At 40.7% G+C, this 22,986-nt stretch overlaps 1 protein-coding gene across 2 annotated transcripts; it reads right to left on the bottom strand.

Moving 5' to 3' along the window:
- Positions 1-251: 251 nt before the first annotated feature.
- zgc:63972 (protein CutA homolog) lies at positions 252-20,005 on the bottom strand. 2 transcript variants are annotated; one of them, XM_034297155.1, is made up of 6 exons: positions 19,578-20,005; positions 5,101-5,160; positions 3,906-3,925; positions 2,048-2,093; positions 1,889-1,938; positions 252-1,755 (listed from the first exon to the last, which is right to left on the bottom strand). In XM_034297155.1, the coding sequence occupies exons 1-6, from the start codon at positions 19,680-19,682 to the stop codon at positions 1,653-1,655; spliced, it is 384 nt and encodes a 127-aa protein (XP_034153046.1). In that variant the 5' UTR covers positions 19,683-20,005; the 3' UTR covers positions 252-1,652. The 2 variants fall into 2 exon arrangements, with proteins under 2 accessions (XP_034153046.1, XP_010876547.1); XM_010878245.4 differs by lacking the exon at positions 3,906-3,925 and adding an exon at positions 14,948-15,096 and having other exon boundaries at positions 19,578-20,000.
- Between the last annotated feature and the right edge of the window lie 2,981 nt (positions 20,006-22,986).

The raw sequence follows: 22,986 nt of genomic DNA on the forward strand, positions 1-22,986 counted from the left end.
TTGGTTATTTACAGTAAGCAGTGTAAATAGTGATCGAACCTTGTGGTCGTTTTAATATTTAATATGTTACCCAAATGTCCGGCAGTGACCAGATCCCGGGCCCGCCTAGAACCTCAACAGCTGGACCTTTATTCTCTGTAGCCACGGGAACATGTTTAATGTGGGAATACAACTTCTTCTCAAGGCCTAACAGCCTGGGATCACTGACTGAAGGTGAATAATCACAGGACAGTACATAAAACACTGACTGGTAAGCACAAAATCCTCACTTTTTATGTCAGGGAAATAAAATTATATGGACAAGGTGTATGAATAATCGAAAAGAAATAATATTGAGGAATGTAAAAAGGAACAACTGAACAGCGCCTTCTTGAATTGCAAATGTTATGTGGTAGTATCCTGTGTCACATCAAGAAAAAGGGAACATATTTTTCTGTCACCACAATGTCATGTGTTATTTTGCAACAAAAACCTTTTCTTGAAACAAGAACCTGAAATTCTGCTTAATCTCCATTAATTTACTACACACTAAAACAATAAACAAGGGTGCATGTCACCTTGAAAAAATTATTTAATTACAATAAACCAAAGGAGAATTTGAGGTTTTGAATGCAATAAAAATAAATATAATCTAATGTAATTACATTCAACACAAATCAACAGTGAACATTATTATTTGAAACATAAAGCAGGAAACAGACTCGTATTGGTCAAACCTTCAGAGAGTACTTCAATCTCTGTAAAGACAGTAGATGGTTCATATTTTTTTGCTTTCACTTAGCATGAACCTGGTTATAGTACTCCAAACCAGAAGTTAAGTAAAGTACTAGCATGTCATTCATTATTGTCATATATGTCGATGTGTTGCTGGTAGCCTTACTCATACTAGCTGGCTGTATAAAAAGCCCTTGTTGTAACTATATGGCCAATAAAAACTACCTGGATGAAGAAGAAACTATTAATTCCTCTAATCCCTTACAGCAGTGTCAACACATGACAACATGTTGCTATCTATCTTAATTAGCTAGAACAGCTACCACTGGATGTCACACTCGTGCTCTACGATTGTTGTATCTGTATCGATAGGGCCAAGTAATTCAACATGTTTGCCAAGTAATTCAACATGTTTGCCAAGTAATTCAACATGTTTAGTTGGTGAGAGTTCAGGTACTTAGCCAAGTCAATGGTACTGACCAGCGGTTGTCAAATCGAATTGCCTTCTCAGTGACCAGTTGAACATTAGATGAATGGCGTAAGACATTCTGACCACCTGCTGTCTGCCTTACTGCTGTTTGAAGGCTATTATAGTTAGACCTGGAGCAATACCAACACTTTCAACACTGTTCAGATTGTCTACAAATCTTACAGAGGTCAAGCTTGGAAGAGTCATGGCAGCAATACAGATCTGTATAACAAACACTGTTATACAGTTATACTAAAAATTATTAAAAATCTCAATGTCTTAGTGGGAGCAATACAGTTATAATCTGTGGATTGAAAGTTCAAAAGGACAAGTTTGAACTTTAAACCCCTCCTTTCAATCCCAATTTCATGGTTCTCAGCCAATACCCGTGGCTTCAAGCTTCCGTTCAACAACCTATTGGAGATCCAATGAGATCAAAAACCATTGGCGCTGCATTTTGCAGGTTTGGTCAATCGTCAGGAACGGCCTCGTCCATCCACTTCATATAGGGCAGACTCCCGCCCTCCACCGGAAAGGTAAGCAACTCTGGGGTCTCATAGGGATGGACAGATCTGGGGTGGAGAACGGGAACAACACAGATGTACTGTAGAGGTTGTCCAAGAAACGCTACAGCCGAGACCCAGAAATGCAGTGGCTTCACCTGACGTAGTTGTTTGAGATCTAGGTGGACCGAATGCAACTCACTTGACATAGTCTGTAAGCCTCTCAATCTTCGAGGTCCTCGTCTTCACCAACTGCAATGCAGAAAAGTCCCAGTTATCACTCACGAATGTCGGTTACAACTCCCTGTGTAAGACCGAAATGATCGGCCAAAAGCATAATATCTCTATCAAATAACGTTACCATCAAGATTTCTGTTGATTCTTGAATCTCCCCTCTCCAGTAATACCTGTGGGACAAAAATAAGTAGGTAACTGTACATATAAACTGCAGATACAGTAAAAAGTAGCAACCACTAATAATAAAGATAAATATTATGAAACATTTACGAAAACATTTTTGTGAATCAGTTTCTATGTTGCTATTACCCATTAAATTGCTGCTAGCAGTTTGATTATTCTAGGAATAAATTGTCCCATGCATAGTCACCTATATTAGCATTTCATATCAGGCACATATTTCTGTAGCATAGGCTACGCCACAAACGATATTAGCAAAATCCCTGAAGTTAGTGGTCCGATTGTCAGTGTCTATAATTTTCCCAGGTTAAGGAAATAGTATACTTACCTTTACTAATAGTTGTATCCACATACTTGTAGCTCCACCAAAATGTTATTGTCAAGACAAACAGACACACAAAATATGACATATGTGGCCAATATCCTGTTTTCCTACAGTGACAGAATCCCTCATTGGTCTGCTAATATCAGGGTTTGGCTGTTTCTGGTCTAGTGTCTGTTAATGTGTTATACATCACTAATAAAGAGATGCGTTCCTACATACAGTATGGACAAATAGGGTTAATTAGCTACATGTTAACCAGCTACTCAACAAGGTGATACTGTATGTAGACATTTTGGAAACAAAGCAGTAGAGACCTGCTCCTTAACAAGACGATATTCAATGTAAACCTTTAGGAAACACTTCAGTAGAGACCTGTGCCTCAACAAGGTGATACTGAATGTAAACCTTTAGGAAACAGTGCAGTAGGGACCTGCTACTTACAAAGCAATATATGAATCTGTTGAAAGCTGAGTTAAGTAGGGCGCTTCAAAACTGATGCCTTTCAGAAGCTGTAAAAGTTAATTAGGGCTATTTAGCAGTTAAATGATATTGGTCCGTTTTTTTCAAGCTTCCATTTCCATTAACTTTGACAAGGTCTCCTTGTGGTGTACCACAACCATTCCTCTTCTGGCTGTCACCTTTCTTGTGTAGGAAAGGAAGAAGAGTTTTGTGCTGAAAGACCAAAACACAACTGCTTAGGACACTGGACAACCCTGACCACCTCCCCCGCACAGCCAACGAGGACTGGCCACCCCTCAAAATCTGGCTCCCCTCGAGATTCCTTCCTAGCTTTTGGCTCTAGTTAGAAGTTTTTTTAGCCCCTGTGCATCAACTCTTGTTGTTGGTTGCTCTTTGGGCATTCTGGGCTTGGTATCTGTATAAGAACTTTGTGGCAACTGCTAAAGAAAGAGCTTTATAAAATGCATTTAATTTTAAATTTGATTTAATAGATGAATGTGGTTATTTACATACTACTCTAATAAAACCTATACTAGGTTTGTTTGACACATTAAAGCTGCCAATGAAAACAATAAATTACAAAAGACCCTGCTAACTGATGATTACACCTGCTGAATTCCCCATGTAGAGGTCTGTCATTTCTATCATAGGTACACATCAACTGTGAGACGGAATCTAAAACAAAAATCCAGAAAATCACATTGTATGATTTTTAAACAATTAATTTGCATTTTATTGCATGACATAAGTATTTGATCACCTACCAACCAGTAAGAATTCTGGCTCTCACAGAACTGTTAGTTTTTCTTTAAGAAGCCCTCCTGTTCTCCACTCATTACCTGTATTAACTGCACCTGTTTGAACTCGTTACCTGTATAAAAGACACCTGTCCACACACTCAATCAAACAGACTCCAACCTCTACACAATGGCCAAGACCAGAGAGCTGTGTAAGGACCATTTGTTTGCTAAAATGGCCATTTGTTTGCTAACCTATTGGTTTTGTATTGTTTGCCTACCTTGTTTGGGGGCTGCCTGCCTGTTTGCAAAATAAAAAAGAGAGGGAAAATGAAGCGAAATAATAAAAATACAAAAACTGGAAGTATGAATTGACTTCCATTGCCGTTCTTTTGTTGCATTTCTACCTCTTATCTACGCTAGACTGTTATTATTTGTATCTCTTATCAACTGTCAGCTTTTATCATTTGTATCTCTTATCTAAGCTCTTTTAATTTATTGTTTTTGATTCCGTCATTCACAGTTGAAGAGTACCTATGATAAAAGTTACAGACTTGTACATGCTTTGTAAGTGGGAAAACCTGCAAAATCGGCAGTGTATCAAATACTTGTTCTCCCCACTTCATGTGGTTCTGTATACAGTCTTGGAATTGTTAATTCTCTATTAAAGTAACTCTTTAAATAACATTGAAAAAAAAAAGTATTTCAAGTATTTTCAGAGGAACTTATCTCTTATCTGAACGCAGCTCTGAAATACAAATTTACCTTATGTATATCTGGTCATATTACCGACATCGCCAGAATACTCAACATGTTGAAAATGTGAAAACATTGCTACGTCAACACATAGACACCGCCTTCAACGCAAATCTAGCCTTGCCTCCTCACCACAACTCCCAGCTGGTTTGGGAGAGTCAAACAGAGATTTGTTCTTCGATGTACATAATATCGCCAAAGCAGTTCTGCTTCTCCTCTCACTGCTGGCCAAATGAACAAGTATTCGCAGAAACCGACACGTTCGGAGGAGAAGGCATTCTCAAATGAACGTACCCGCCATACAGGGTTGCTATAGCAAGACAAGGCCATTCTGCCCGACATCTTATACCCATCCGCTCAGGATGATGATGACCTACACTGTGGGTATGCTGCCACCAAGATTTGATCTCCTGGCCAAAAGAGTGCTGTGGCGGTTACTTAGACCACTGCATTATCAGGATGTGGAGCCAAAACAGCAGCTGTGTTTACACTTCTGTTTTTTCCATGTGACCTTAGGATCCGGCATGTTAAATGTGTTTTTGTTTTTTTGTACATACTGCACCAGGACCATACACAAAGTTTACATGTGAAAGATGTAAAGGCATGAAAGACACTGCAAGTGTTTAAGTGAAGTGCAATGTAATACATGCCATATTCACATGCTGCATATTTCTTTCATTTCTATATCCTGTTTTTGTCTGTCAAGAAGGAACTACTTACATGGTGTAGGTCCTGGGCAGGAAGTTGATGGACGCTGCCATTCTTCTCTCCATAATGGCTCTGTTGAAGTGCAATGCAAAACATGAATGGAGTTTATTTTCACGTTTCATGATTAACACAGTGCAACAATACTTTTCCTTTTGGGAAATGTCACTAGAATTGTTATGTAGAGTTTAATCATCAGCCAATATTCGGGCGTGGTCTTCGGTCATGTTTACCGAACATGATTAGCATTGGAGGCCTGCTTACTGAATTCTCTGGAGACATTAGCTCTGCCTCTGTGCGGAAGATGTCTCCCTGTTGCAGCTTGTATTGACCAAGATACTTCCTTTTCTTTTATTCAACTTTAGGCATTAACTTTTTGCAGATGAAAAACTGCTGTTTCACAGATACAGTGAATATCAAAAGTCTACACATGTTTTTATTTTATTATTTGTCTGAAAAATAACAAATTTGTATTTAAATATTGTTGGTTACAATATGTTTTTAAAAGGTGAAAAAAGGTCAGACCTGTTATTTTTTGGCTATACATAAAGAAAAGCAGCCTTTTCATTGAGAGTGTGTAGAGATTGGAAATAAGTAGAGCACAGCTTTTGAATTGGGGTGTCTGGCTGACCTAGTGGTTAGCGTTTGACCACTAGGTCAGAGGGCAAAGGTAATAATCTGTCATTCTGTTCTTGAGGAAAGCAGTTAATCTGAATTGCTCCCATGTTTTTATACTAATAAGGTAAAATCATGGTTAAAATTGTAGATATTAAAAGTTTGAAAGGAAACTCATCATGTGGCAAGACATTTTTGATCACAATTGACATCTGGAAGAGAGATTTTGGCACATTGAGTGAACATGGTTGGTGGTGGGGGAGGCTGTCTGGTGACTGAGGAAAAGCAAATCTGCAGTAAACTTGTTGATTTTGTTTGGCAGAGCCATTAACACAGCAACAGCGATGTAAACATAAAATGCCCTTAGACGAAGAGAAACAGCAGCATTTTACAGAGGTTTCTTGCTAACTGGACAAACCATCCTTAAACATCCTGGTTTTGCTAGACACAGTAACTAAACCTCTACTTCACCAGACATCAAACCAGCGGTACACCAGTTCAGAATAAATGTTCCAATGCTATGAACATGTCCTCAACATCCGCATTGTAAAAGAAAATCTCAGTCCTACAAATTTAAACCGTTAGGATGGAAGGGGGGAAGAACATTCACATTTTGCCAGAGGAGTGTGGTTCATTTGAAAGGTACTCTTGTGTTCTCTCCAAGTAGGGCCATTGCAAAGACAAAACATCTCATCTACATGCACTACGTGAAGAGAGAGGAAGCACTCCGTCTGCAGCCAAGTCCATGATACAACTGTTGTCTAAACATACTGATTGTAAAATCTGAAGAAAAAATACAGCTTAGGTTTTTGTTAATGTACTGAATATATAGGTCTTGTCCACATTTCTATATGAATTTCATTAACCAAGTGATAAGAATGCATGCTCTAATTATTGATCTAAATAACTTTTGGTGGAAACATTGCCTGAAGCATTATAAATAAATACAAGCTTCATAGAAAACTCTCAGATACACACACCCACACCTACACACTCACAAGTCAATGGAGGCTGGAGAGTAATATTTTCTCTCAATATTTTCTTAAATTAAACATTTTGGTTTTTGGGCAATGCTCTAGCAATATAAATGTGAAATGAAACAGAGAATATGGGTTACATATTGCAGAATATCAGCTTTTGTGGTTATTTTTATCCATATTAGACGAGTTGGCACATTTTATACACAATCCTATCATTGTAGGTTACCAAATGTATTGTATTTGGTTGCATGGTCAGTGCATGCAGAAGAGAGAGGTCAATGTCTAGTCTTGATTCTAGGCTGTGAATTGACATTTGGAGTCAGTTGCTGGTGTCTGATAACAGGCCTTCTTTAAACTAGTTAACATCAACAGCATCAGCAGTTATGGGTTCAATCACAGGCTTCTAAAACTTGTCAGTCTATTCTTGTTCTGAGAAATGAAGGCTATTCCATGCGAGAAATTGCCAAGAAACTGAAGATCTTGTACAAACCCGATTCCAAAAAAGTTGGGACACTGTACAAATTGTGAGTAAAAAAGGAATCGAATAATTTACAAATCTCATAAACTTATATTGAATTCACAATAGAATATAGATAACATATCCAATGTTGAAATTGAGACATTTTGTAATTTCATGCCAAATATAAGCTCATTTTGGATTTCATGAGAGCTACACATTCCAAAAAAGTTGGGACAGGTAGCAATAAGAGGCCAGAAAAGTTAAATGCACAGATAAGGAACAGCTGGAGGACCAATTTGCTACTTATTATGTCAATTGGCAACAGGATTGGGTATAAAAAGAGCCTCTCAGAGTGGCAGTGTCTCTCAGAAGTCAAGATGGGCAGAGGATCACAAATTCCCCCAATACTGCGACGCAGTATCAGAAAGGAGTTTCTCAGAGAAAAATTGCAAAGAGTTTGAAGTTATTCTCATCTACAGTGCATAATATCATCCAAAGATTCAGAGAATCTGGAACAATCTCTGTGCGTAAGGGTCAAGGCTGGAAAATCATACTGGATGCCCTTGATCTTCGGGCCCTCAGACGGCACTGCATCAAATACAGGAATGATACTGTAATGGAAATCACAACATGGGCTCAGGAATACTTCCAGAAAACATTGTCGGTGAACAAAATCCACCATGCCATTCGTCGTTGCTGGCTAAATCTCTATAGGTCAAAAAAGAAGCATCTAAAAGTATCTAAACAGGACCCAGAAGCGCAGGCGTTTTCTCTGGGCCAAGGATAATTTAAAATGGACTGTGGCACTAAAGAGGACAAGGACAACCCAAGTTTTTATCAGCGCTAAGTTCAGAAGCCTGCATCTCTGATGGCATGGGGTTGCTTGAGTGCATGTGGCATGGGCAGCCTACACATCTGGAAAGGCACCATCAATGCTGACAGTTATATCCAAGTTCTAGAACAACATATGCTCCCATCCAGAAGTCGTCTCTTTCAGGGAAGACCTTGCATTTTCCAACATGACAATGCCAGACCACATACTGCATCAATTACAATGTCATGGCTGCATAGAAGAAGGATCCGGGTACTGAAATGGCCAGCCTGCAGTCCAGATCTTTCACCCATAGAAAACATTTGGCGCACCATGAAGAGGAATGTGCGACAAAGAAGACCTAAGACAGTTGAGCAACTAGAAGCTTGTATTAGACAAGATTGGGACAACATTCCTATTCATAAACTTGAGCAACTTGTCTCCTCAGTCCCCAGACGTTTGCAGTCTGTTATAAAAAGAAGAGGGGATGCCACACAGTGGTAAACATGGCCTTGTCCCAACTTTTTTGAGATGTGTTGATGCCATGAAATATAAAATCAACTTATTCTTCCCTTAAAGTGATACATTTTCTCAGTTTAAACATTTGATATGTCATCTATGTTGTATTCTGAATAAAAACATTTTATTTGAAACTTCCACATCATTGCATTCTGTTTTTATTCACAATTGTACAGTGTCCCAACCTTTTTGGAATTGGGTTTGTACAACGTTGTGTACTAATCCTTTCACAGAACAGCACAAACTGGCTCTAACCAGAATAGGAAGAGGAGTGGAAGGCCCCTGTGCACAACTGAGCAAGAAGATAAATACATTTGAATGTCTAGTTTGATAAACAGACGCCTCACAGGTCCTCAACTGGAAGCTTCAATTAATAGTCCCTCACAACACCAGTCTCAATGTCAACAGTGACTCCGGAATGTTCCAATCTTCCTCTGTCCAGTGTCTGTGTTCTTCTGCCCATCTTAATCTTTTCTTTTAAATGGCCAGTCTGAGATATGGCTTTTTCCTTGTACCTCTGCCTAGACGGCCAGCATCCCGGAGTCAGCGTATATAAAATATATAACTTTTTTCCCCAAAAGCACCATAAAAAGTGCTCTGCCTGTATTAGCATGAAGCAGGCCACATCAGGATAATGGGTTCAACTCTCAGGAACACCTATGCATTTAAAATTATTTTCAAAAATGTTCCACAAAAATTGGGACGCTGTATAAAATGCTAATAAAACAAAATGCAATGATGCGAATAATTTCTTCCTATATTTAATTGAAAATAGTAAAAATACAACATATCAAATGGAAAAATACATTTTGAATTTGATTCCAGGAACTCATTTGGGAACTGAGGAGACCAATTGCTGTCATTTAGAATGTTCTTTCTTGCTTGATATAAGATTTCAGCTGCTCAACAGTTCGGGGTCTACTTTGTTGTATTTTTTATTTCATAATGCAACAAATGTTTTCAATGAGTGACTCTCTTACTACAGAGCCATGCTGTTGTAATACATGCAGAATGTGAATTGCTGAAATAAGCTAGACCTTCCCTGAAAAAGACGTTGTCTGGATGGCAGCATATGTTGCTCCAAAACCTTTATATATTGCAGTCTTTTTAACAATACGCTGATAACAATTAAGATGGTCCTTCACATCTTTAGCCTGGAGGATACGACGTCCATGAGTCTCAAAAATAATTTCAGATGTTGATTCATCAGACCAAAGGACAGTTTTCCACTTCGCCTCAGTCCATCTTAAATGAGCTTGGGCCCAGAGAAGGCGGAGGTGTCTCTGGATCTTGTTTATATATGGTTTTATCTTTGCATGGTAGAATTTTAACTTGCTTTTGTGGACGCAGCTATATTCCTCATTCACAGACAATGGTTTTCAGAAGTGTTCCTGAGCCCACGCAGTGATCGTGTCTGTTTTTAAACTGCCGCCAGAAGGCCCGAAGATCACAGCCATCCAATATTGGTTTTCATCCTTGTCCCTTGTGCACAGAGATTTCTCCAGATTCTCTGAATCAGTTTTTCTCAAAAAAAATCACTAATCAGCCATAACATTATGACCACTGACAGGAGAAGTGAATAACCCTGATAATCTCATTATCATGGCACCTGTCAGTGGGTGGGATATATTAGGCAGCAAGTAAACATTCTGTCTTCAAAGTTTATGTTTTCGAAGCATGAAAAATGTTATGGCTAGACGACTGGGTCAGTGCTTCTCCAAAACTGCAGCCCTTTTGAGGTGTTCCCGGGCTGCAGTGGTGACAGGTTCATGGGTGGCCAAGGCTCATTGATGCACATGGGAAGCGAAGGCTGGCCCATATGGTCCAATCCAACAAACGAGCAACTGTAGCTCAAATTGCTGAAAAAGTTAGTACCATGCTGGTACTGATAGAAAGGTATCAGAACACAGTGCATTGCAGTTTGTAGCATATGGGTCTGCATAGCCGCAAACCAGTCAGGGTGCCCATGCCGACCCCTGTCCACTGCCGAAAGCGACTACAGTGGGCACGTGAGCATTAGAACTGGACCACGGATCAACGGAAGAAGGTAGCCTGGTCTGATGAATCACGTTTCCTTTTACATCACGTGGATGGCCGTGCGTGTGTGTTGCTTACCTGGAGAACACATGGCACCAGGATAAACTATGGGAAGGAGGCAAGCCGGCAGAGGCAGTTAGATGCTTTGGGCAATGTTCTGATGGGAAACGTTGGGTCCTGCCATTCTTTGACCACCACAAGCATTGTTGCAGACCATGTGCACCCTTTCATGGCAATGATATTCCCTGATGACATTGGCCTTTATCATCAGGATAATGCGCCCTGCCACAAAGCAAAAATGGTCCAGGAACACAACAACGACTTCAAGGTGTTGACTTGGCCTCCAAATTCCCCAGATCTCAATCCAATCGAGACACGATCACTGTTTTGGCAGCAAAAGGGGGACCTACACAATATTAGGCAGGTGGTCATAATGTTATGGCTGATTGGTGTCTACCATAGATGATGAGATCCTGAAACTCTTTGCAATTTTATGTTGAGAAACGTTATTCTTAAATTGTTGCACTATTTGCCTGCGCAGTCTTTCACAGAGTGGTGAACCCTTCCCTATATTTACTTCTGAAAGACTCATCCTCTCTGCGATGCTATACCCAAACATGTTACTGACCTGTTGCCAATTAACCTAATTAGTTGTGAGATGTTTCACCAGTTTGTTTCAAGCATTATACAAGTCTTTTGTTGCCCCTGTCCCAGCTTTTTTGAAACATACTGCTGGAATCAAATTTGAAGTGGGCATATATTTTTCAAGAAACAACAACATTTCTCAGTTTCAACATTTGGCATGTTGTCTTGTACTAGTTTCTATTAAATATAGAGTGTAAATGATTTGCACACCATTGCATTCTGTTTTTCTTCACATTTTATACAGCATCCCAACTTTTTTGGGAAACAGGGTTGTATTACTACAACATGGACAGGCACTTAACTATTCCATTTGGGTACAGACTGTTCATGTACTGGGTAACTTTTACAGAATGTACAGTTACCACAGAAGGTACAGTAAGTACAGAAGGTAGTTACCACAGAAGGTAAACAAAGTACAGAAGGTGCAGTTACAACAGAAGGTACACTAAGTACAGAAGCTACACTAAGTACAGGGTTCTGTATCTTAATGTTGGAGAGAATGACCTCCTGCTGGTGCTCTTTCTCCCGGTTTGATCAAATCAACCAGTTAAAAGTTGAAATGACCAGATCAGCTTCAGAGTTCTAGGAAAACCATTCTTCTATCTCTGTGATCGGGATGATCTCACCTAGACTTAGCTGAGCTGGCAGTGAAGAAGCTGGTTTGTCGGACAGACCATTTGAAAGTTAAAGTACCTTCAGAAGGTACCACTTTTTCAGCTTTGTTGTTTCAGGCTTAACAAAAAATATTTATTTTTTATAAACAAAATAGAATTTTGTTTCCTGAAAATTTGACTAATAAAATTGCTGAAATGTTTGAGCAAATAAGTATGAAACCATGTTGTTTTAGCAAGCATAAATATATCCAGGAGCAAACAATTTGCTTAACAAGCCACCTACGTAGCATGGACTCTGCATGCTATAAAAGGGACAAACAAGACGTTTTATATTTCATTTGGGATGCTGGTGTTAATTTCAACAAAAACTATACTGTATCTTGTGATGATTTTGGTGATATCTTCACATTCAGAGTGAGTGTCAGTATCTGCAGGTTTGCATAACAAAGAAGCAGAAATTCAGGAGAAAGTGGTTTTGGTTTGCATCATACTGTTATGTGGATGATATGTATAATTTACTGTACAAATTAACTGGAAGTCATGGATCTACATTGACCTCAGTCAGACCGTCAAAGAAGTGTTATGTTCCTAACCGTAAATAATGCCTTGCGTCAGCCAATCATCAAGTCCTTATTTAAAAAAAATATAATGCCCTGTGACCCAGAGGTGATACATAAATGGCGAGATCAATTTCGCCTCATCCTCTTTGCCTTTCTCGCGTCGTTGCAGATCATGATTGAGGTAAGAGATATATTTACTTGCATCAAGCCACTCACAGTAATCAGCCACCCAAGGGTGCAGGTGCTATTAGGCCCCTGATGATTGCCATGTCATTCTCCCTTCCAGGTTCTCCTGCCTCATACGTCCATTTGCACCAGGAGGAGTCAGTCCCCTGTGCGTATAGTGAAGTTTTGGATGCCATTTGCAATCGTTTGTTTGTGTAGCTGCTAATCCAACAAAACTGTTGTTATACGTTATTTCTAACCAGTTCAAATGTAAATACATTAAAAAAAAAAACTACACTGATGATTTACAATGCTATTTTCTCAACATTTGACCATTTGACAATATTTGTCATATTTTTAAGCCCCAATGAAGCTCTGAGCGTGTCATTGTATTGGAGCTTCAGGCTGTTCACTTTGCACACATGTTTCACGTCCATCCCATTCTGAACAGACGTGTGTTTGTGAGGATGGAGGTAGCCCCAACAGTGTTTCTCATCATTCCAGAGGAGTGTCATGACAGTGTAGACTCCGGGGTTGTCGGTTCTTTCCCGGCTTTGCTTCCCTATGAGACATCCATGTGCCGGGCATTGACAGTGCTGCTGACCTTCAATCCGTGTCAGACCCTCTTCCCTGGAAGTGCTTGCATCGAGCTGGCCAGGCGGATTGTGGTTCCATGAGATACTTCAGCTCATCTGGGGTTCTTCTTGGGGTTCCCTTTCCTTACTGGTCGGGCCTCGGGTTGTGATTGGTCACAAGAGTCTCCAGACTCTTTAGTTATGCAAGGACTTTATCACTTGTTTGCTTTCTGTTTTCAAATAAAAACTTTTTTTTTAACAATGTTAACAATAGGATAGCTAAGCTGCTGGATTCGTTTGCTTGTCCAGTCTCTTCTGCTTGATTCCTCCGGGCCCATTTGGATATTGGTGAGACGCCCAGTGCTTTTAAAGTGTATGCCGAGGAGCTGGAGGTGTGGGATCCTCCGTTCCTGAAGACCCTGTTGGCATAAGTCATCCATGGTAAGGACCCTAACAATAACTTAAATGGATCTATGATACTGAATGATGACGGTCACTGTCCTTTGTGGAAACCAGATTTCTGCATTCCAGGTTGATGTCAACTTGACCTCTCGATTTATATTGGTACGGCACGTCCTGTCTCGGGGTCACGGGGCATTAATTTTTCGATGATTAGATGACACAAGACGACTTTCATGGTAAGGACGGGACACTTGTAAGTGGCGGCCATTCATCTGTCTCATAGATCCATAGTTATCGACATAACTGATGTTTCTCTAAAATCACCATGTGCGGCAAAATCATTTAGGCTTTTGGAGCTGAAGGACAAAAGCAACAACATTAACACATTATGGATAAAGAGGTCATCAACACCTGAACATACAGCGGTCAAAATCTATGGATAAAGAGGAAATCAACATTTATGGATAAACAGCTGGAGGCAGGGCCTTCTCTCATAGAGCTCCACTACTGTGGAATGAAATTTGCCAATTAAGGCTAAAAAGTGCAAACTTTCAAATGTCTACTAAAGACTAATCTCTACAGCATGGTCTATGATTAAGTGTAGTCTGGCCCAGGGGCGTGAAGGTGACCAGAAAGGCTTATTACTGTCCTCCCTTGCTGTCTTGCCAGGTGGGCTCTTATCGCCACTGGGATGCCCTCCCTCCAATGCCAGTCGGGGGCGGAATCACTGGCTTGTTGTTGTCTCTCTGTTGCGCACTTGTTCATTTGGGCTGTACTCTGCTGGCAATACTCGGCCCTCATTCAGGGTGGTTGCGGTTGGTGGGGGTCCCTTTGGTTGATGCTTGGCAATGTGGGTGGATTGATTTCCTAAGGAAGGCCTTTTCTAAATTTTCCCTGTCTCCTGCCATTTTAAACTTAGGAGGACATGAGGTCCTGGCCCACACCTGAGGAGTACCTCGCTTGAAAGACCCGTTGCCGTCCCTGTCCAAAGTCCTCCTGGTTGAGTTGCAGATCAAGACGATACCTGACAATTTCAGCTGCCACTGTGCTGACACCTCCCCCGTGTTGTCCCTGTCCTTGTCCATCTGGTCATGCTTTCCGACCTGGGCTAAATTTAAATAGACTCTGGACTCAGCCCACATGCATTTATTAATTATTACAATTTGTACTCTTAATATGTTCACCAGGCACAGCCAGAAGAGGACTCGTCACCCCTCTCTGCCTGGGTCCTCTCTAGGTTTCATTCCAAATTTCAGCCTTCTTAGGGAGTTTTTCCTAGCCACTGAAATTCAACACTACTTTTGTTTGCTCCTGGGGTTTAAGGCCGGATGTTTTGTAAAAGCACTTAGTGACAACTGCTGATGTAAAAAAGGCTTTATAAATAAATGGGATTCATTGATTGATTGATGGCTAAAGAGGAAATGTAGTTCAACAGCTAACCCTAACCATAAGCTGTTTCCTTTTAGAGTTTTTTCTTACCTGCCAATGTCCTTGGCTATCTGTTCATTGGGGCAGTTAATAAGGAGTACAGAATGGTGTCCAGGCATGTAGCTTCCTGTCAGTGTAGAACGGAGTTGGACACCCAGGGACCTCAGCATGGGAAACATGGACATGGTCAAAACCATTCCCTGGGGGAGAGGGGGTACAGAAACAACATTTATTTTAATATCGCAATCCCAAGATATCACTTACCTCGGGATCTATATTCCCTCACTTAAAATTGTATTTTGCAACTAAGCACATTTCTGGTCTTCTTAGCAGAGTTGTGAGAATTATGTCACATTTCCAGCACGCTGCACTTGATGTTTTTTGCACGTTGCACTTTATTGACAGTGGCCAATATTGTGGGTAAAATTGTTGTTAGCTAGCTTGAATCATCACTTACCTCAATAGTTGAGGTCAAAGAGATTTCACATTCCTTCACAATGGCAGAAAACCTCACACCTTTGACTGGGGACTGTACCACTAACTAGGACAATTGAATCAATCAAATGTATTTTTTATAAACCCTTTTTACATCAGCAGTAGTCACAAAGTGCTTTAACAGATACCCAGCCTGAAAACCAATTGCTTTCATCATTATGGATGAATTTGAGGAGTATGCATTGGCAACCCAGATGTACACTGATGCGCCAACTTTGAGGAGCTTATTGGACAGTGAAGGCAGGCACATCTTCTGGCACATTCTCTGTCAGCGCGTCAAAAGTGTGTCCCTAAGGTCATGCTTGAAGCATTGGGCAATATATTCTAACCCGCAAGAAACGTCATTTAAAAAGGTTTTGATTTTGGAAGCTGCATACAGGAAGAGGGTGAGTCTGTGGACAATTTCCTATCCTGTTTGAAAGGTCTGCTTCTTGTATATATGGCTATGAAAGATGAACTCATTCGTGACAGAATTATACTGGGAATTGCAAATGAGGACATGCACTGGCGGGTACCAGAGAGACAGTTAACACTGGTTACCACCAATGTAATGGGCCGCTCTACTGAAATCACGGACATGAGAATGAGAGCAAAGGAAATAGCTTGCAAACTGATTCTGTTCAGGCCCCTTCCAGGCAACCATTCAGACAAAACCAGTTGAGGCAGAGTAATTAACCACAAATGGAAAGCACAGGCGGCATGCAAAAGCCATCAGGAATGCACATGCTAAAGGCCAAGAACTCCATTGGGGCTGTGCAGTCAAGAGAAATAAAACTGTTTGTGACACTACAATTACACAGGCAAGAATGTCAACTTGATTCTGGTGCTACATGCAACATAATGAGCTACAAAGACAAAAGAGCACCCAAAACATGTCTCTTGCCCAGCAATACTAGAGTAAAGCTGTACTCAGGAGCTGGGAACGACCACAAAGACAGAATTTGAGATTGTGAAAACCAGTCAGCATCCTCTTCTCTCAGCAACTACAAATGCCTGGGACTGATGCAATACCAAAAAACCTGCACATCCAAATAGTTAGTTGGTCCACATCCTGGACCAACTGACTAGGTCCGCAATATGGTTCTAGTGAACAAGCAAGACACTTGCTTGTCTACACTGACCCAAAGCATCTGACCCAATCACTGAAACAATCAATCAATCAAATGTATTTATAAAGCCCTTTTTACATCAGCAGATGTGACAAAGAGCTTTTACAAAACAGCTGGCCTTAAACCCCTAGGAGCAAACAACAGTAGTGTTGAATTTTGTTGTTAGCTAGCTTGAATCATCACTTACCTCAATAGATATCGCCTCTGGGTCACAGAGATTTAATAATCCTTTTATATTCTGCCAACACTGGAGGTTATACTCTACAAGTTTCCCAAGGCAAGGAGATTCATCCTGGTGGACACACATTTTTGCAATATAAGTTGGACAAAGAAACCAGCTTTAAGGCTACCTCCTGGAGCCCCTGTGGTCGCAAATGCTGTCTCAAGCTTCTGTTGGTGTCTCTGTTGTGTCTGAAGCAAAACTATGCGTAAATTGAAATGCAGACCCAAATTTTCATGAAACCTCAATGCCCCCAAAATGATTCAGAGCATTCTCCTGACTTTGCAAAACCATCTAAAGTTTATCTACAAGCCCGGACTGGAGATGTTAATCTGCGACACTGAGTAGAGACACTTTCTACCACCAAGCACAAGAAACATTTTACTGGCAAAACATGCAAGCAAAAATTTAATAATTTGCCAACAGTTGTTCTACCTGCAATAAGTATGCTCATGAACAACAAAAAGAAAACAATGCCATCACACAAACAGCCCAGAAGGCTTTGGGAGACTGTCAGCATGGACCTAAAGCACGGACCTATTCAGCCAGGGGCAGAAGGAATATCTCCTCATTGTTGAGTGCAACACTGACTTTGGGAAATTGAACAGCTCCCTGACTTGTCCACAGAGACAACCATTAAGCACTGCCAGGCGAGCCGGACAAGGTCATCACAGACAGAGGGCCACAAATCATCAGTTTAAGTTCTTTGCCAAATAAAAGGAGTCTGACCATCCTTCCTGAGGCATCTGAAAACAAATGGAATGGCAGAGTCTGCCATCAAGATAAATGAGCAAGCAGAAACATGGTTACTTTAAGGCCTTGTGTGACGGAAATGACTGGCGTTCCTAAGTCTAGAGGGAAAAAGCTATGACAGTGAGAGTCAGTCTGCGTGTCTCTGTTACAGACGCCAAGGAATCACCCGGACAGCTGTGACGGTCCAAAGGTGTACTACTCCAACAAGCAGACATGACTGCCAGTAGCCTCTTTATTTTATTTTTGCCTTTTTGTGTTAGTAAAGGCTTTCGAGCATCACACACTAGCTCTGTGTCCATGGCGTATTCTCACCCTCCCACTACACAAGAAAAAAAAATCTCCTAACATTTTCCCATATTTATTTATTTATATGATACGTGACAGAATTCAGGAACAGGGTCCTATCGGAAAATTCGAGTTTGGCTATTTTTTTTACAAAGTTCCAGATTCAGAGCATTGTAAGGGTATATAATAAAATACTGTCTGATAAAGTTATGGAAAAGATATGTTGCTTTAAAAGTTGATAATCAGCTCCACTTAGTTCTGAGAAAAAAAGTATTGAAAGATTCACACTTGCCAGAGCTGGTCTTAGTTTACGCCCATTGAGCGTAGTTCACACCCTCTTAGGCAGTATCCCCAACCAGCTATTTAAGTATTCAAATGGGGATACTCTGGTGCTAAACTGGTCTGGTTGGTGTCTAATAAACACATACTATATCAAACCAAATAAAATAAAGGTATAAACAGTACAGTGAAAGGCAAAGTGCCTCACATAGTCCCGTTGGTCTGTTGACTTTGTTTACCACACTCTTCCAAGTCAGAGAGGGTCATGGCATCATTGTCCTCCAGAAAGTACTATCTCACAACTTGTTCCCACTCAGATTTGTTGATAACGCGAGCTCTATTCAGGGCAGTGAGCTCTAGCAATGCGTTCGCACATGTCCATGTTTGAAAATCCTGGGATCACAATGAAGGATACAGTGAGCGTCAGCAAGTAGTAAGTACAACATGTAATTGATTGGTAGTGTTTCATTCCATAACGTTTTGAAATTAGGAACTAAACAATCTAAAGTAAAGGGCTTGTAATAAGGCCCATGTTATGTAACCTGCTTTCCCAATCTTTACTGCTGAGTTTTCATGAAAAAATTTGACTGATGGGATGATTGGGCCATTCTGACATTAAGACAGTAAAGGTTAATCAAATCAAATCAAGCATGCAACATCTGTGGAGAATCAGTGCGTTCTGGGTAATTGTGTAGCTGCACAAAATGTTCTGCAAGCTTTCTGCTTTGACACTGTAGGTGTAAACAATTAATAAATAACATAACATGTACTTTTTCTTATTGCATTGCAATAACACATATATATATATATATATATATATATGTGTGTGGATATATAGGGCCTATCCAAAATAGCACAGCTAGGTTCATTAATGCACTGCGATGCGCCGTGCCTAGGGAACAGGTTTAAACAAGAGCTGCAAAGAGTCAGAAAACAGCTGATGGCCATTCGTTGGTCAGTGTACAATGCCAGGTATTATCCCTATAGCTGTCCTCTCAGAAAGCTGGAATGCTGTGTCCAGGGTTCAGCTTGGTGACACTGTTTTCTATCCTCTTAGTATTGTGCTGCCACAGCTGAATGCAAGCAGAGCTACCAGAGTCGATTGACAGTATACTGCCAAACCACAGCCTAAATCCGTCAGACTCCCCAAATTCGATTTTTGCTAAATAAGCATATAAATCGACCTGCCAACTTTTTTCACGTACTGTCATTAACAATAGATCAATTGAGCATGAAACCACCCAATCTGGCAAAATTGATGGTTGGAACAGACAGTGGCCAATTTATAATCCGCTAGCCCTCGCTCTCTCCTATGTCAACTCTGAAAGTAACATGGCATGAGATTAAATGATTAGTGTTTCACTTAATAATAGTGACCATCCCCCCGTCACTTCAATAATACAAAGCTATGACCATTTGGTGGTCGTCTTGAACCATATATTAATACAAATATATATGTTCATTATTGCAAAAACGTCAAAATCCTAAAATGGCAATTTACCATTATATATAATTGTACTCAATAAAATAATTAACTTACCACACAGATCACGAACAATCCCGAACGACAGAGAGTTTGAGCTAGGGACTCCTTGTGAAATCGCGGGTAAACCCAGTCCATTTTACTGCCAGCAACAAATGGCATTCCGACCAAGAGTTATTCAGACTGTCAGGTCCAAAAGAGGTAGGGAGGGAGAGAGCGAGCGAGAGAAAGAGAACAGAGGCACCTTGTGCGCTTAACTTGTGGTGATCTGACAACCTCTGAGCAGCTCCGCTGGTGTTCTTACTAGTACAGTTCTTACTGCCTCTTTTCAGTTTCAGTATTGTTAATAGTTGACTGCAGTATGTTTTTAAACTGCAAAATATGTAGAAGGGAAGTTCATTCTGTTCTGTTCTTTTGATGACACATGAATCGCAGTGACAGGTAGGTCGACGATCAACCAGAGAGATAGGACTACGCGCTTTCATTGGGTGTTTGACACTTCCTGATTCCACAGTGTCCAATGAAACACCTACTTTGACTGCAGTGCGATACCCCTGAACTCCGGTCATAAGCGGCTTTGCCTCACTAATAAAAATAAGTGCTTATCACTGGATTAGAGTTGGTAGGGACTAGGAGGTATAATGTGTGTGTAGATAAGAAATACATAATACACCGTTGGCCTGCTCGTTTGACAGGAACTTGTTTGACGTTCCGTCCAAAATATATGTTATTAAAAACATTTAACCATTAACTTGCGAACAAAACTCTGAACCATATGGCATCAACAGCAATAATTCTCGGATTTAATAAACAGGGCATCCATTATTAGGCAAAAATAGAAGATACACAGTGCATGATTATTATTGCACAGGGCATGCCGTAAACATATTTCTATTATTCAACCATTTGCAACATTACTTTAATAACATGGCATAATGAGAGGAAATTATATAAGTGCACACTTTGGGAATGGATAGAGAATGGATGGATCCTAATCCTTTAATGTAAAAACAAAGATAACAGTACTACAACTGTCAAGACATACTAGGCGAAAACATTGTCAAGCAAATGGCCACTGACATACTGTATGAATTTTCCGATGTAAAATACAATTAATGTTTTGAGCTTGTAATGGATCATAATGCTTTATTGGAAGTTCATTGCAGCATCCTCAATTACTATAGCGTTGTTGGCAAGGACACTGAAAACTTGGACAGTCACCTAAAGTCCACTTATCAGGAAGTTGACACCGAACTGCAGTATAAGTGCAGTCAGCTGTTAAGTGCAGTCAACTGTGATATTTTCAACACAGTAATTGTGACAAATATAACTGTTTGTCAAAATTACTGTGTTGTTTCTTGTCAAAATGATTGTATTGTTTCTTTATAAGGACACACTCAGAAACGGTCACATCGGTGGTGTTATTGTGGTTAACGGCCACACCATGGCAGTGTAGCTTCACGTATCATTTATTTTATGAGAAATTACATTTGTGAGACATTTTAGCATGCTAATTTCTACAGAGAATAGCAATAGGCAGGGCAAATGATTTCATGTTCTCTTTACTGTAATCATGTGTTTGATTTGAAAAGGCAAAATGCTTGTCCCATAAATGAAAACACTTTTACAAGTGAGGATGTTGGAATTTACCATAAATATTGGCAACTAGTGCCAATGTGTACCTACCTCCAGCTCCACAGATCAAGTGACCAGTGCCAGGGTTCATTGGCATAAGGTTCCAACAGAAATAACTCCAGACATTCATTCATAAATTTTGACCGCCTGTTTTCTCCCAAGGATAATCATAGTTTGGCATCAAAATCCATTTTGCTTTTGCCCTATTTTCCTAGTGGTAGTCAGGGGATTATTACTGATCTGTACAGAGGACACATGGTCTGGGGCTCCAACCTTCAGGGATGGAAAAATAAACAAAAAATATGTTCTCTTTCACAGCATAAAATCTGTAGAACAGAAGGACTAAACTTGGCAGGATTTGAGCAGCTCCAGCATGGGGCTCTCACCAACTTAACTGGCAGCTGGTGGTAAGGCTTTTATAGTAGGTGGACCTCACCCTGGGACTAATAATATTTGGGAGTCCTTGACATTTAAAACAATAAAAAATTGCTGTGCAATAGGGACATAATGAAAAAAAGCTAAACCTAACCATAACATGCATCTTATACTGACAAATACAACAAAATAATGTTGGCGTGTGTGTGGGTGGGTGTGTGTCTGTGTGTGTCTGTGTCTAATCCAATGTTACAGATCAGAATGATCACAACTAGGGGTGCCAACGGGGCCATGATCTCCAGAACAAACCTAATAATGTTTCCCTCAGCCAACTCAAACCTGCCTCATCTAACAGGCCGTCAGAAAGCTCAGATGAAACCACTTAAGCCATTGTTCTGCAACATGAAAGACTGATGGGTTGGATAAAAGAGAGCGAACAAGAGAAAAAGCAGTTTGGGACTGAGGCCTTTGATCTGTTTATTCTGGTTTGTTCTAGATATTTCATGAATGGGGTAGGGACGGGGGTTCCCTAGAAGTTCATCACACTCCGTTCAAGGTCCCATGGAATCTTTCATTTAAAAAATAACTATTTCTAATGTAGTTTTTGAAAATGTTTTTCATCCTTTTTTAACAGAAGGCATAAAATGAGATTTGGAGATGCCCAAAATGAGGCCACAGGTCTAAAAATACAAGAAGAGAGGAAGCAGTTGAAAGAGGAGACAAAAAGAGGCAAGAGAGAGAAAAGAACGAATGAAAAAAGACAAGAGAGGATAATAGGAAAGGAGATGAAAGCAAAGTGTGGAAGAAGAGAATAGAGAGGGGAGTGGAAGGGTGGCCGCTGAGCCAAAACCAGAGAAGAAGGAGGCGAACACGCGGGAGAGGAAAGAGCTGTGGGAGTCAGAGGAGGGAGGCATGCTGAGTCCTTCAGTGTCTCCACTTACCATGTCTGAAGGGGTGGGGGGAGGGAGGGAGGGCAGGGGGAGGTGGTCGGATGATCTCTAACGAGGGGGAGACCCTGCTAAAGAGGCTACTAACATAATCCCGGGGGGGGGGGGCGTGGTCATCGCTGCTCTGACCGCCTGCTCCGACAACCCCCCCCCCACCCCCGCGTAAGTACCACCCCCCCAAAAAAAAAAAACACCTGGACATAGCGAGTGAGCCATGCGTCTCTGAAAGATGACTCAATCATTAGCCACAACAGCCACTGACTGGCGTGACAATAAAGCCACAGTTCTCTCTTCCAACTGCCAATCTGCCTGCTTTCTGTCGGGGGACACCACCGGAGGGTTCCTTCTCCTCAACCCTGCCTACATTTGACAGAGCATTTCATCCTGTGATAATGAAGCACATTTTTGCATGTCTACATAATCGATCTGGTCACAGACGCCAGCCGCGTGTGGTGACAACCGCCGTCCTAAAAAAGAAAACACATCCAGCTATATTTTCCCCAAAGAGG

The sequence above is a fragment of the Esox lucius genome, chromosome 14 (assembly GCF_011004845.1).
Source record: "Esox lucius isolate fEsoLuc1 chromosome 14, fEsoLuc1.pri, whole genome shotgun sequence".
NCBI classification, from domain to species: domain Eukaryota; kingdom Metazoa; phylum Chordata; class Actinopteri; order Esociformes; family Esocidae; genus Esox; species Esox lucius.

What these genes read in the sequence shown, in the direction of transcription:
- zgc:63972 (XM_010878245.4), bottom strand. Translation starts at nt 19,682, where the DNA reads ATGCCATTTGTTGCTGGCAGTAAAATGGACTGGGTTTACCCGCGATTT. An exon ending in ATAGCCAAGGACATTGGCAG is followed by an intron (nt 5,161 to 14,947) that starts GTAAGAAAAAAC and finishes GCACTTCAACAG; the next exon opens with AGCCATTATGGAGAGAAGAA. An exon ending in AGGCTTACAGACTATGTCAA is followed by an intron (nt 1,756 to 1,888) that starts GTGAGTTGCATT and finishes TCTCCACCCCAG; the next exon opens with ATCTGTCCATCCCTATGAGA.